Source organism: Anneissia japonica, unplaced genomic scaffold, assembly GCF_011630105.1.
Source record: "Anneissia japonica isolate Jap-2015-1 unplaced genomic scaffold, ASM1163010v1 scaffold288036_len564833_cov171, whole genome shotgun sequence".
NCBI classification, from domain to species: Eukaryota; Metazoa; Echinodermata; class Crinoidea; order Comatulida; family Comatulidae; genus Anneissia; species Anneissia japonica.
This window is the reverse complement of record NW_022706414.1, coordinates 148,363-163,442: the sequence shown is the minus strand read 5'-3', so window position 1 is coordinate 163,442 and position 15,080 is coordinate 148,363. Positions and strand designations below refer to the sequence as shown.

Here is a 15,080-nt window from a genome sequence, read left to right as displayed (position 1 = left end):
AACCCCCTAAATGTTATCCTTAAAATACAGTCAATTAAGTTAAAAAAAAAAACACGTGAGGAATTAGGAATGTCTACATTGGTCATGTACATGTAAAATGCTGTATTTACGTTATTTAACTGATAGTGTAAAATATTATAAACAAAATTATTGACTCATAATTGTTCATTATTAAAAAGTAGTTTGTCTTTATTTACATTAAAGGTACCGTAACGACTTAAGGTCTTATAATGATTATAATTATGTTTATGGCATTTTTTGTTTTGTCTACTGGCATTTAACTGACTTTCTATGAGGATACAATACTAACAAAAGACGGCCTCATTTTGTTTTTAAATAGAGCATGGATAATTCTTTTTCAGACCATAGAACTTTTTCTATCGCGACCCAAAACTTCTATCCCGTTAGTCCTAACTAACTTTTTTTTTTCAACTTACTGTCTCTGTTTGTAATGCGGAAATACATTAACTGTCATGCAGTAAATTTGAAACAATCATAAAATTAAGTTTATATGCAAGATTAAATTTAAGCCACAGACAAAATTACAAACTTAATGTGTTGTGCTAAATACGGAATACTTTATCTTTGACGTATTGAATGAGTAGGTTTGTACTTTACAGTTGAACTACTGTATATATAATACAATAATAGAAAGAAATATAAAAATATCACATTATACAGAATTTACATAAATCAGCAGTGATGTTGGTAATCTATGAATAACACACTTACATTTACATGTTCTATTCAAACAGGTAAGGTCTTCACGTCCAAACGCCAAAGGCTAAACAGGACGATTCTTTATATTTATTCGGCCAACATAGTCTGCGCTAAACCGGACGATTCCATTTATCTTGTAAAGGTACCGGTAGAAAGACTTGCACCCGCTTGATTCATCCAGGTAGGTATATTCACGAAATAAACTCCGACCATTAATTGTGAGTGGGTGAATGTGAATGTTGTTTTTTAGAAAAGGCAATTAATATAATGTCGTAAATGAATTTTACGCTTTTTTCTTAAACATTTGCTGGAATTCTGTTGATCTGTTCTGTTAATCAATCCCGTTGATTTGTCTGTGCATGTTTACATGATAGATGGACAACAAATAGAATGATAAAAATTAAAAATTTCTAAACACTGATTATTTATTTCTCCATCTCGCCAATATATTCTATTAAAATGTACATGTTCTACAATACACCCACAATACAGTGATACTAATAATTATATAAACTAAAAATTATTATAAATAATTAATAAGAACTCGAAAAAGAAGTAAAATGTGGTCTCAAAAACCAAATGATTATTAAAATTAGGAAAAGGAAAAAAGAACAATGTTTAGTAATTCTGCTGAAAAAAATAATTAATTTTAAATTCTGTACATTATGTGTACTTCATGAGCTTATATAAGAAGCGCTTTATGGAGGTTGCCTGATTAATTGTGATAAAAGTAAAGTTTATCCATAAAAACAATTTAAAAGTGGTTTTGTTTTTCCTCTATTGCCACAACAAATAGCATATATTCATTTCATTTTTTGTATATGTTTGTATATGTTAAATTTCGCATTAATATAATTTACACGAACGACAAATCTCCTTTACAAAACTATGATTAAACACATACGGTGTTAACTATCAATAATTAATTAATATTAACGATTTAGTTAATAATAACAATAATATTTAACTAAATGAATATAAATAAATAATTAATTACCTATAGATAATTTACACATTACTGAGAAAATACTGAAATGAAAAATTACTTTTTCTTCTATGAACGACTCATTAACATTTCCTTAATAATTAATGTTATTTATATATGATGCTTAAAACAATATAAAATAGTCTATGTTAAGACAGAATGCATTATGATTAATTCGATAATGTAACGTTCACAATTATTCATTAAAAGAATATTCATTATATTCACTATGACATATCAAAAATTGACTGACTCCGATGTTAATGCTTACATTAATATCACGCTGTTCTTTGTTAAAGGATAAGTTAGCACATCAAATGTGACTTTTATTTATTGTTTAAAATATTGCTTTTATAAAGCATTTAGTCTATCTTCATTGGAAGTACTAACTCGTTATTGAGTGCCTTCTCGAGCAATAGTTTGGTCGTGATGCCTCCTAGGATATCCAATTGAGAGACAATAACACTTAGCTCTTTGCTGGCCCATGTCACCATTTCTACAGCCATCAGTGAATCGACTCCGTAGTTTATCATTGGTCGATTTATATCGATACTTGCTGGATCTACGCACAAAAGTTTACTCATCTTTTGTGTGACAACTTGTTCAAGATCTTCTAAGCTAAGAGAACAGTCCGTCTTTGCAACTTGCTCGCCCTCGACTAGATGTTTGAATTTAAGGTTGCCTTCGTAGCTACAGGCCTGAGTGGCGGTCCAATTCTGTGGAATAGAATATATAAGATAAATAAAATTAGCATTCAGAAAGTATAACTGTGTGCGCAGTCGGTTGTGTTGTTGAAAATATCTAACATTTTGGTATGCGTCTGTGTTAAAACTTTACGGCGATGAAAATAAAAATGTTCCGTTTTGATTTTTGAATTCTAACAATGTATTAAAAATGTGTAATCAATGTTAGTATTGAAAATGTAACATACCTGATTTGCAAATGATACTACTGGAGGAACTTCGAGTGATTGTAAAAGCACTGATAATGTCTTCAGAAATTCATCTATGTGGAGACTAAGATGCCCACCAGCAGTCAATGCTTGTTTGATGTCAGGATTTATGTCGATGGATTCTGCGCCTGTTAGTGGTCCAACTTGTATACTGAGAGCTGGTAGGTTGCTATCTCTTCTCACTGTTGCTAAACTATCGACAAAGCTGTTAGCAGCAACGAACACAGGTTCTGACCAGTGGCCTGAGGTGCTAACGATTGAGGAAAGAGCAACAAAGTAGTCGAGGTCAGCATTATTTGTTTCATTGTGGAAATTTTGGGCAACGGTAGCTTTGGAAGTGAAGATTTTTTCCGCCTCTGCTGGTGTGAGATTATGGAGTGATGATGTACTGATATAGCCTGAAAGAAGGAATATGCCTTTGACTGCTGGAACTTTGTTGTTTGAAAGTTCCTTAAAAATGCTTTGCACATCACCCGGCTTACTCAAGTCCTTTGAAAACAGGTAAACATTCACACCGATGCTTCTGAGATATTCGACAGTTCTTTGTCCGGCTGAATTTATGCATTCCTGTTGGGACACCATCACAATATGCTTTGCTCCCTTACTTGCAAGCCAACGAGACATTGGTAGACCGATGCCTCCAAATGCATCAGTGATAATATAACTTGCGTTTTGTTTGAAAATCTTGGATGGTTGGTTGATCTTTTGTGGTCGGGCATTACCAGATACACTGAATATTATTTTTCCAATATGAGAATCTTCGACAGCCATTGCAAACACTTCCTGGCACTGGGTAATCGGAAATACATGAGATTCGATTGGTTTTAATGAGTTATTCTGAAGTAGATCTGATACATTTTTCAATAGCTTTTGTACTTTTTTCTTCTGTAACTTTATCATGTTATCCAGTTCGAAAGAAATAAATGACTTATTTTCTAGAAGAGCCTGGAAGTTTGCAGTCGGGAGTTTTGTTCGTTTGCCTATATCACAGAAGCGACCTCCGGGTGCTAAGCATTTAATACCGTAAATTAGGTAGTCATTGTGAAGTGAATTCAGGACAACATCAACTCCCATCTCATTAGTGAATCTGATGACGTCATTATAGAAGTTGGTAGAGGCACATACATACTCAATACCCAGGTTCTCTGTTAGGAATTTACGCTTCTTATGTGTTGCTTCAGTGCAGATTACATTTGCTCCAATCATTTTTGCTACAGCAATGGCACTCAGTCCAATGTCACTACAAGCCGAGTGGATAAGAACAGTCTCTCCCTTTTGAAGATGTGCACGCTCAACCATAATGTGATATGCTGAAGTGAATGCAATGGGCACTCCTGCACCTTTATCCCATGAAATACATTTGGGTTTTTTAACTATGAGATTAGCATTGCAGATAGCATGAGAAGCCAAACATTGCTCACCAAATCCAATAATTTCATCGCCAACTTTGACTGAAGTTACTCCTTCGCCGAGTTTCTCAACAATGCCACTTAATTCGCATCCAAAGGTCTTCTCAGCATATGGTTTATTTGCATCTGGCATTTCTAACGCTTTACTGATGTCAGTTGAATTCAAAGCTGCACTTTGAACTCGTACAAGTACTTCGCCATCAGATGGAATCATTTCCATTACGTAGGACACACCTATATCATCGAGTGATGGGATGTCTGGGTTGATATTTTGAGATAATTGCCAATATTCACTTGAGAGAGAAGGAGTTTCATGTGCATAGAGGTTTGCAATTCGTGGATAGAGATATGTTTGATTTCGAATGGCAATCTCCCTCTCTGTATGATCATCAGTCGCCATGTAATTAGAAAAGAGTTGCGCTTGAACCGAAGTTGGGCTTTTAGGATCCAAGTCAATTGAGAATACCGGTGTGTTGAATGTGTTTGTAACACTTCTGACAATGCCAATGGCGGTGCTTCCCATTATATTCTGTGCGGCTAAATTGGATCCAGATGTTACTACCCAAACTCGAGTAAAACTTTCAGGTGACATATCAACGGTTTTAAGTAGGCTCAATAGACTCTGATTGGACGCATCAGCTTCACTCCAAATATAGATAACTTCGCATGGCTTTTCGTCTAGTTTAGTTGCTATGTTTGTAAGTTGGGCAAATTTCACAGTTGCTATACTACCGGACAGGTTCTTTCTGATGCCTCTTTCCAACTGACTATTGGTGCCATCTACAACCAACATATATTTCTTGGCTTCTCTTGCTTGTTCATTGACAGATTTAGATGGTTTCCTACCGAGATACATAGTGTGGAAGAATTCATTTTCTGTAGTTTCAGCAACGACATCGACAAAGCCATTATCCGTCATAGTTTGTGTCCAGCCATCTTGAGATAACCAACATCTGTCTTTTCTGAAATCTGTATATGCCCAGCAAAGTTCCAGGGAACCGAATACCAACTCTGCTACATGACATGTATTAGTTGCTTCATACATCAAAAACATACCGTCATCAGTCAGAAGCTCCCTGATGTTATCAAGGCCATTATGAATATCCACTAAGGAATGAATTGTGTCTAAGCAGACAACCAAATCTATGGAGCCTGGAGCAAAACCTTGACTAACAATGTCCTTTTCAATGTCGAGTTGTTGGTATTTAATAAATGGATATTCCTCCAGAGTTCCCTGTGCATGCATGAAGAAAGTTACACTAAGATCAGTGAATATAAATTCCAAACGTCTTTCCTCGCCAAGCTCTTTAAGTGGTTCCAAAATATACTTTGATAGGCCACCCATACGTCCACCAATTTCTAAAATTCTCACCACTTGTTTATGTTGCAGTGCCTTTTTAACTGTCCTCTGAATAACATCTGCTCCTGCTCTGTAGAACAACCGTGTGCTTAGTGACTCTATGAAGTAATTTGGTAAGAATTCAGGCCGGAACAAGATTTTTACAGCACTGCCTGGCTCTGTCAATGTTTTGGGGAAATTATCCCCAAGATTTTTGATCATTCGCAATTCTTGGTCTAATTCAGGAACTGTTTCGCCTAACTCTTTGATTTTATCGTGTACTTTATTGAATGGAATGTCCATAGCCAATTCATCTTGACAGATCACTTTAAGGCGTTTTACGTATAGTGGATTTACTTTGTAGGTAGATTCATCGACTGTGCTGAAACCGTTCTTAATATATGCTACAGCTATTCCTCTCATAGCAGATGTACATTTTTCTGCTCTTCGTACTAGTGATAGTTCATCAGCATATGCATCAGTTTGGTATATGTCCTTAAATACCTCACTTAGGATCGACGTACTGCCCAAGCATGCATTTGAAGGTTGCCACACAGTTTCATATAAGCATTTCTCAATTTCTACTTCAGATTTTGTACCATTTACGTTTTGACATTTTACACCTGATATTTCTGCCAAAACGCAACCGTCTTCAGTTAGTATTAAGATGTCACCAATCAGTAGTCTACTATTACAATCAGTGATTCTAGTGTAGGATAGAAGCTGTTGCCCAACTGGAAGCTTTGTTACACACATATTCAATTTGTTTATTGCTACTGGCAGGTAAAGGATTGTTTCTTTGGTTGCATGTAAGAGGAGTTGGAAACATCCGTCTAGAAGTGTAGTCTGAATACGTTGTTTTTTATCACTGGCAGCCCGTAGATAACCAATAGCCTCTCCATCTCCAATCATCACATCATCCAAAACTTTGAAAGCTGGACCGTAGTTGAAACCAAGAGCAGACATATTATTGTAGATATCATCTTTACTGTGTCGAAGGTTACATCTTGATTTGACTGCTTTTATATCAACTGCGTCTACATTCTGGGGGCTGGTTGATGCAATTTCACAGCTGCTTAGAATTTTTCCGTCGGAGATAACTTCAACAAAACTACCATCTTTCACACAATTCATCTTCAACATAACACACGGGTCACTGCCCTCTGGGCTCTCGGGCCAAACTAAGTCATTCATAAAGTTAATATTTACGACTGCAGGCTTCTGATTCTCATCAAATGACGACTGAATTGCATACTCAACGTAGCCAGAGACAGGAAAGATATTTTCATCTTTGACAATGTAATCTGTGAGACAAGAAAATTTTCCGTAAGTAAGGTTACCATGCACACCACTGTAGGTAAGGTCATCAAGTCCAAGTCTCTTCAGACGTCTTTCAGCACCCTCAATCCAGAATGATCCGTGTTGCCATGGGTACTTTGGAATATCTGCCCATTGCCCAGCATCGTTAGTGACATTTTTCCAGTTGATGTCTAATCCATTAGTATAAAGATTTCCAAGTGAGTTCAAGAACGATACCCTGTCATCTTGATTTCGTTGACCAGATGTTACTGTGATTAGATCAGTTTTACCTTGGCCTTTAGCGATCTGCTTCACAGACGTTAGCAGAGTAGCAGAAGCAGCACACTCAATAAAGACGTCAGGATCTATTTCACGCAGAAGGTTTTCAACAGCTGGCTGAAACTTAACCGTGTTCCTGATATTCTGCCACCAGTAATCAGTCTTGAAATCGCCATCGTAACATTCACCAGTTAACGTAGAATAAAATGGAATGGTTGTTTTACCAGCTGGAGTGGATACAGCTCCTTTCATTGACGCTCTGAACGGCTTTTCCATGGGATCCATGTAAGGTGTATGGAAAGCACACTGAACTCTGAGTTCTTTAGCTTTTATCGTGGAGTCATTGGCGACATTATGAACACTTTCTAGAGAGCCTGCCAACGTTAGCGAACCAGGAGCGTTTTCTGCTGCGATGTACATGTTTCCTTGTTTTCTAATTACCTCTTCAGCCTCTTCTGTGTTCAGTCTGACTGCTACCATACTTCCAGCACCCTTGAGCATAGCCTGGTTTATGCTTCTATAATAAATAACTTTAACAGCTTCTTCCAATGTTAGACCACCAGATGCATAAGCTGCTGCTACCTCCCCAAGGCTGTGACCTACGACTACATCTGGTTTGAGTCCCCAGTGACGCCATAACTCGTACAACCCAATCTGGAGAAATAAAATAGCTGGCTGGCTTATTTCCATATCGTTGATGCTCTCATCATCCAAAACATTTTCATTCTGCGAATGACCATTGAATAGATATCTATCATGTACGAGAGACCAACCACTCAGTTTACGGAAGATTCCATCACATGTCTCAATCGTTTCTCTAAAAAGAGGTTCCGTGCTGTAAAGCTGTTTTCCCATCTGTGCCCACTGTTGACCCTGTCCTGGAAAAACAAAGCAGATCTTGTGTTTTGCGTCGTAAACTGTGCCTGTTAAAATTCCATCGCTGTTTCCATCTTCAATAAATTCATTCAACCTGTTTTTGAAGTCCATTCCTGATTTAGCAAATACAGCCATGCGGCATTCATGGTGTTTTCTGTGGGTAGCCTGCCATCCAATTGCTTGAATTGCGTCTTCATTTGCTTCGAAGGTCTGCCAATTTACAGCCAGGTCTTTAAGAGCTGTTGTTGATTTTGCAGATAAAGGTATGATCATTGTCTTCCCACATTTGTTATTTTCCCCAAATGACCAGCCTACAGGATCTGTTATCTTCTTCGGGATTTGGTCGGGTGCCTCTTGGAGGATTGCATGTGCTAATGACCCTGCAAAACCAAAGCTGTTAACTCCGATGATAGCTTTTCTTTTTGTGTCAGGTTTAATCTTGTCGAGAGAAGTATGCACTTCGAGGTTCCAGGCATCAAGATCCATTTGCGGGTTTGGGTTCTCGTAGTTTATTGTTGGGACTAGGTAACCTTTGTGTAACATGAGGGTAGCCTTGATAGTAGACACTGCACCTGCTGAACACTCACAATGTCCAAAATTACTTTTGACTGATCCAATTTTGAGTGGTTTAGCACGTCGTGGTCCAAATGTCATGCCGATAGCTTCTGCTTCGATGGGATCTCCTACAGGTGTACCTGTACCATGTGCTTCGAGGTAGTCTATGTCATTCATATCAATGTTAAATTTCTTGTAAGTTTCTTCCATGAAATACTGCTGAGCAGGTGCCGAAGGCATTGTTAGACTCTGAGTGTAGCCGCTTGCACCAACGGTCGTTCCTATAATTGTTGCATAAATATGGTCATTATCAGCCATAGCCTTATCAAGGGGTTTAAGTATCATAGCTCCCCATCCCTCACTTCTAACATACCCTTTAGCTGAATCGGAAAACGGGCAACATTTTCCATCGGGGGACAGAACACCAAGTGCGCTGAAACCAACTGTTGTGTCTGGTAGAATCACAGCGTTAGCTCCACCTAATACAGCAAGGTCACATTCATGGTTCCATAGAGCGCAGCATGCCATATGCATCGCCGTCATTGATGAAGAGCAAGCTGTGTCAACAGCAAGACTTGGTCCAGTCAGGTTGAATGCGTATGATATTCTGTTTGCTGCAACACTATGGGCTGCTCCAGTTAGAGTGTAAGCATTCACTGACGATGAATGAACGTCAAGGATCTGAGTGGGATAGTCCATCAAACCGATGCCTACAAATACACCACACGATTCTTTAAGCTCGTCTGGGATGATGCCAGCGTCCTCAAACGCCTCATGAGATACCTCCATTAGCACTCTCTGTTGTGGATCCATGGATGCTGCTTCTTTTGGCGATGTCCTGAAGAATGTGTTGTCATATTCGTCGATTCCATCTATGAAACCGCAGCGCCGTGTAACCATTCTGTCTGGTTTCGCTTGATCTTCATCGTGGAATTTATCCAAAGACCAGCGGCTTGCTGGAACCTCGGAGATGCAGTCTTTACCATCTCGAAGAACCTCCCAGAATCCCTCAGGAGTTGTTACCCCGCCGGGCATTCTGCATCCTATTGCAGAAAAAAAAATGCTTGCTTTAAGAATGTCATGTATTCCTGTCTATCAATATATTGTATGGAGTCATTCTTACAATTAAAATTAATATATCTAACAAAATCTTAATTTACGTTGTAGAATATGCAAACAACATTTAAATATGATATGGCTAAAATACAATTATTTGATGTAGTAATAATAATAATTGCGTATAATGAGCAATACCTACTATAGAATACTATAAATTACAACATTGCTAAAGAATGAACGTAGAAGCCGCTTCACTTACCGATACCAATGATGGCTACTGGAAAAATATCATCCTTTCCAACCATTTTGAATTTGTTTATTGATGACCGTTGATTGATCTAAATAAAAGCAAGCAAATAATAATAGAGTATTACATTTTTATTTTATAATTCAATGATAACGTAGTTCATATATTGATGGATTGAGATTGTTAACATTAATATGATTATGGAACGGGTAACGGTGGGCCAACAATTGTTCGATAATAAAACCGTAATTTGTGTAAGGTAAGCAAACGTTTCTACAACTGTCTGTTGTCGGTTTTATTATTGGGATTTTGTTGTAGTTCAAGTACTTTATCATACAACGTTATTGTTTATAAATATATTATTATATCTATTATAGTAATTGTTCCATCTTTACATTAAATAAATAATGTAGGCCTATATTTCTTTTTAAAGAAATAGCATTACCATAATTATTCATAAACCAAATTTTGAAAAGCATAAGTAAAATAATTATTGTATAAACGTACATTTTCATTTTAGTATCATAAAGAATTAAAAAAAAATATATATAATGAATGCATGTAAGCTAGTATTTCCTTTTAATGAAATAGCACTACTATATTCATAAAACAAACTTATTTTAAAATGGAAAAATATATTAAAGAATAACAATATATAATTTAATTGTATTAAGACATAATATAGCACTATTAGAATTATAATATATTATATTCTTCTGTTATTTATGTAGTACATTTCTTGGCAGATATAAAGCGCTAACACCGCCCCCTCCCCTCATCACATACACAAAAACGGAACAAAAGAAGGGAAGAACGAAAAAAGAAAACATTCTATATTTCAACAATGTGGATTAAATAATACCCAGTAATAGTTTTCGGTGTATTTTAATGTTTAAGTAATCACTTTATAAGTTATTCTTAATCACAGTTTCAATGCTTAATAATTATTATTTAGCCAATGTTTAGTTCTAAATATTTAAAATATTCAAATAAATTTTATATTACCATTTATATAGTAATAATATCTGTATAATAATAATAATAATAATTATAATAATTATAATAATAACAATAATATATGATAAAATTAATAACAATATGTATAAAATTAATGATAATTCTATATCAACATAATTTTGCCTTTTTCCTGCATTCAGTGAGATTCACAAAGGTTCAACTACTGTGTGTCCCGGGGTAGGATCTTGCAAGTCCTAAGGTCGGAGCCCGCATATCTCTTAAATCAATCAAATAAATTATTGGACATATAACTTTTACTTGACAGGTCAAAACAAATACTTTTATTTGTTTTATATTTTTATATATTGTATAACTATGTATAGTTGTATATATGTATATATATATATATGTATATATATAATCAATGTTGCTTCGTAGCACATATTATATGCATATAAATAATCAATTAATGGTAGAAATAGCGCTCGAATAAAGGTACAATTACCTCATTGTTCATAATCTATATAAATTATATAAGCCTACATAAATGCACCAAACCCGAAAACAAAGTAAAAAAATTAAGTTACAGCTCATACAATGCATCCTGAAGAAAATATATCAACATAATTTTGCCTTTTTCCTGCATTCAGTGAGATTCACAAAGGTTCAACTACTGTGTGTCCCGGGGTAGGATCTTGCAAGTCATAAGGTCGGAGCCCGCATATCTCTTAAATCAATCAAATAAATTATTGGACATATAACTTTTACTTGACAGGTCAAAACAAATACTTTCTTTTAATATCACTTGTGTATATACCGGTATTATAGGCCTATTATATAATGTGTATATATGTATAAGAAATTACAAAGTCAGGTAGGCCTATGTATAATACTGCACTATAAAATTAAATTTAATTTCATCTGTATTTCAATAATATTTATCTTCATGTTTGTTATTTGCTTTTTTAGAAAAGTAAATGTCATTAAATAATTCGTGTTAATTATATAAATATATTATATATTAACCAGAAGACAAGAATCAACAATTATTATTAGGCTATAATTATTACTAAAATTTTTAAAATAAATATAACAATTGTAATAATGATTATTATTCTTATCATCATTACCATTAATTGTAATACCAGATATTTTGAAATGATTTAATTTACGATTGTTTACTTAACATTTAATTTTATTCGACATCTCCAGAAATGGGTTGTATTTATTAAGCATGGGGTCTTTCGCTGTATATTTTGTCAAGGATATTTTTGGAATTATCGCTGATATTGAGCAATAACACAAATCATTTAATACAAATCATTAGGCCTATCTATAATTTGTATGGCTGTCAAATTTATAGTTCTGGCTATGTGTATTAATAATGCTGTACTGTAGTTAATATATCTTGGCACTGGAATTTGTTTAAATTTGGTTGGTAACGCTGGCATTTGCAAGAAATGCATAGTAATTCATTTCATAGATATTAATTATGCATTAATAATAAACTCTAAACGTTTCATTTTTAAAATAAGGTAGACCAAATATATGTTTATCATTTACACTGTCACTGGCACATTATAAGTGTAGGCCTAATAGTATAATATCTTGCACCGTACCATAAGTTGTTTTGTCATTGAGTACACCTCCGGTCATATCCAATCGCATATCAATGAAAGTACCTCTTCTCGATTGTATGAGATGCAAATTAAAAAGAATGTGTACTCATAACAAATATTCTGTTTTTAGAAGCGGTTTTAATGTACATTATTAATAACTATTATATTGTGACATTCATTTTCAGCATTTAAATTATACAATAATATATACTTAGCATTGCAAATATGATACTTATTTTCTTTAAAAAATACACCAGTGTATTATAGATTAGAAGTGTATTATACCACTAAGTACCCACAAATTGTACCCATTGATAAACTACATGCATACAACTAACATACACTTTCTAAACAAATGCAGAGAACGTCAAATGCCTATCAATAAAAATGTATAACATAGGTCCAGAATGATAGGCCTATGTCTAAATGCAAATTGATAGTTAAAACATCAACACAAATGTTAGAATAGTACATTTTATAACTGGTGTTTAACATAATAATTTGGACCTAATGGTAGTGATTCAATATACAATTATATATATCTTAGACACGGATATATTTCTTCCTAAATAATTATAATTATAATTAATAATAATTATGCCTGTTACCAAAGTTGGTAGATTTTATTACTTAAAGATACACGGTATGTGATACGAACGAAATTAGATAATTGTTAATAATTGTTAAGGTTTTCCGGATATTGCGACAGACAATACACCTTCAAGTAAGTTATTCACTTTCAATTAACCATTTGACCGGAATATTCCCTTCATTAATAAACAATCGATTTCTGTGCAAATAGTAACTACTCATAAGTCGATACAGTACACTAGCCCGTATTAGTGATTTCTGCGATCTCCATAATAACAATAATAAATAAAGTAACCCGAATTTGAATTTCTACAGAAATGTAAGACGTTTAGAGTTTACCCCTTATGTTAAAAAACGGCTTTTAAAGTTTTACAATTAATTTGCCTCAATAAACTAAAAACCACGTAATTTCACTGCTAGCAAATCATAAAAGAAATTTGAATACGATTTTGATAAGCATTTCTAGGCCTATGCCGGATAAAAAAAAAATGCACATATAAATAATCAGAAGTGAGTCAAAAATCAGGAGGCTGACGTGACACTGAACTAGTTATGTTTATATTTGGCCAAGTTCGATTGTCTAGTAACTGAGTGTTTGAGGGGTATTCACAAAATAACACTAACACTATATTTTTGACACTAACACTATATTTTTGAAATCATAAAATAAGCCTATGGATTGATTTCACTGTTAAATTTACAGTTTCATAGGCACCTAGTATATAGATATTTTTGGTTTCAGATGTAAATTATAATCTTTTTTCTCTATCATGATAGGCCTATTTATTGCTGTATACAGTAGTTGGAAATATTGTGCACGGAAAGCAATGGATATTAGGCTACAGATATTAGGCCTACTTACTTACATGTATATACAAAAAATGCACGATAAAATCGGACGCATATTCACTAATTTCAGTGGAAATCGGACGCAAAAAATGCACGATAAAATCGGACGCATATTCACTAATTTCAGTGGAAATCGGACGCATAATCACTAATTTCAGATGTAAATTATAATATTTTTTCTCTATCATGATAGGCCTATTTATTGCTGTATACAGTAGTTGGAAATATTGTGCACGGAAAGCAATGGATATTAGGCTACCAGTATTAGGCCTACTTACTTACATGTATATACAAAAAATGCACGATAAAATCGGACGCATATTTGGAATTTAAACAGAGTTTTCATTTACTTACCTTCAAGACTTCTGTTTTTGGAACTAAAAACTTGAGATCTACGAAGAAGCGAACCGGTGTTGACGATGTTAGCAACTCAAATGATTTAAGGACTCACGATAATTTAGTACGTCTCGGTTTTATTACTCTTCTGTTTCTTATTCGTACCCGGATTGGAATGCTAGGATTAAGATTAATTGCCATTTTTATATCTTAGGGATCAGGAATTGCCGGTAACCAGCAATTTGTGACGGTATAAACAGTGATGCTGCATATCATACCCTGATCTTGCTCAAACGCTATACAGCGCATGCGTCGGCGCGTCGGCACGGCGACTCCCATGGGCCCACGACATCACTTCGATAATTTATTTTAAACAAACTACATTTAAAAAAAAAATACTAGTAATACTTCCAAAAAGAAAATTATCACAAAATAACATAACATAATATAGGCATATTAAACAAATAATCAACAGTAGGCCTATTAGGCACTGACCGGTACTAAAGCTTAATTAGGCCTATCGCATCAAGGATATTAATTTTGTGTGCATAGGACCACACTTAGCCTATCGGACAAAAAATCCGGGGATTATAGACTATAATAAGTGTAGACCATCGTATATACAGATTTCTGAAATTTACGTGTAGGCCTTTAATTTCTATTACATTCACAAATTAGGCCTACTGATTGTCAGTTAGACAAAAATACTCGTATGCGAAATATAGGCCTATACGTTTCCCCCAATTTAAAGACTGAATTTTGATCAGTTTCAGGATATAGGCCTATTGTCTGTCATGAGTTAAACAAATAATTGAAAAACGAAATGAAGTGTAAAGTGTCTGTAAATAAATAAAAACTATATATTTTTTATCCGTTTCTGTTTGGAAGTCGAGCAATTATTGGTCAATTTAAATGAGATATTCGAAATTTAAATTGGAACATTTGAGGTTTTACCTAATGTTTTTGGCAGACGTTTAAAAAAATTGTTACACATAATATATAACCCAT

General features: G+C 34.6%; 1 protein-coding gene across 1 annotated transcript; it reads right to left on the bottom strand.

Moving 5' to 3' along the window:
- Window positions 1-1,127: 1,127 nt before the first annotated feature.
- Window positions 1,128-14,251, bottom strand: LOC117106118 (probable polyketide synthase 37). The gene is made up of 4 exons (XM_033247462.1): window positions 14,091-14,251; window positions 9,733-9,811; window positions 2,637-9,457; window positions 1,128-2,421 (listed from the first exon to the last, which is right to left on the bottom strand). The coding sequence occupies exons 2-4, from the start codon at window positions 9,776-9,778 to the stop codon at window positions 2,068-2,070; spliced, it is 7,221 nt and encodes a 2,406-aa protein (XP_033103353.1). The 5' UTR covers window positions 9,779-9,811; window positions 14,091-14,251; the 3' UTR covers window positions 1,128-2,067.
- Window positions 14,252-15,080: the final 829 nt, after the last annotated feature.

Coding starts and splice junctions, on each gene's coding strand:
- LOC117106118 (XM_033247462.1), bottom strand. CDS start 9,778: ATGGTTGGAAAGGATGATATTTTTCCAGTAGCCATCATTGGTATCG. Junction 9,458..9,732: donor AGTAGCCATCATTGGTATCG/GTAAGTGAAGCG, acceptor TTTCTGCAATAG/GATGCAGAATGCCCGGCGGG. Junction 2,422..2,636: donor TAGTATCATTTGCAAATCAG/GTATGTTACATT, acceptor TCTATTCCACAG/AATTGGACCGCCACTCAGGC.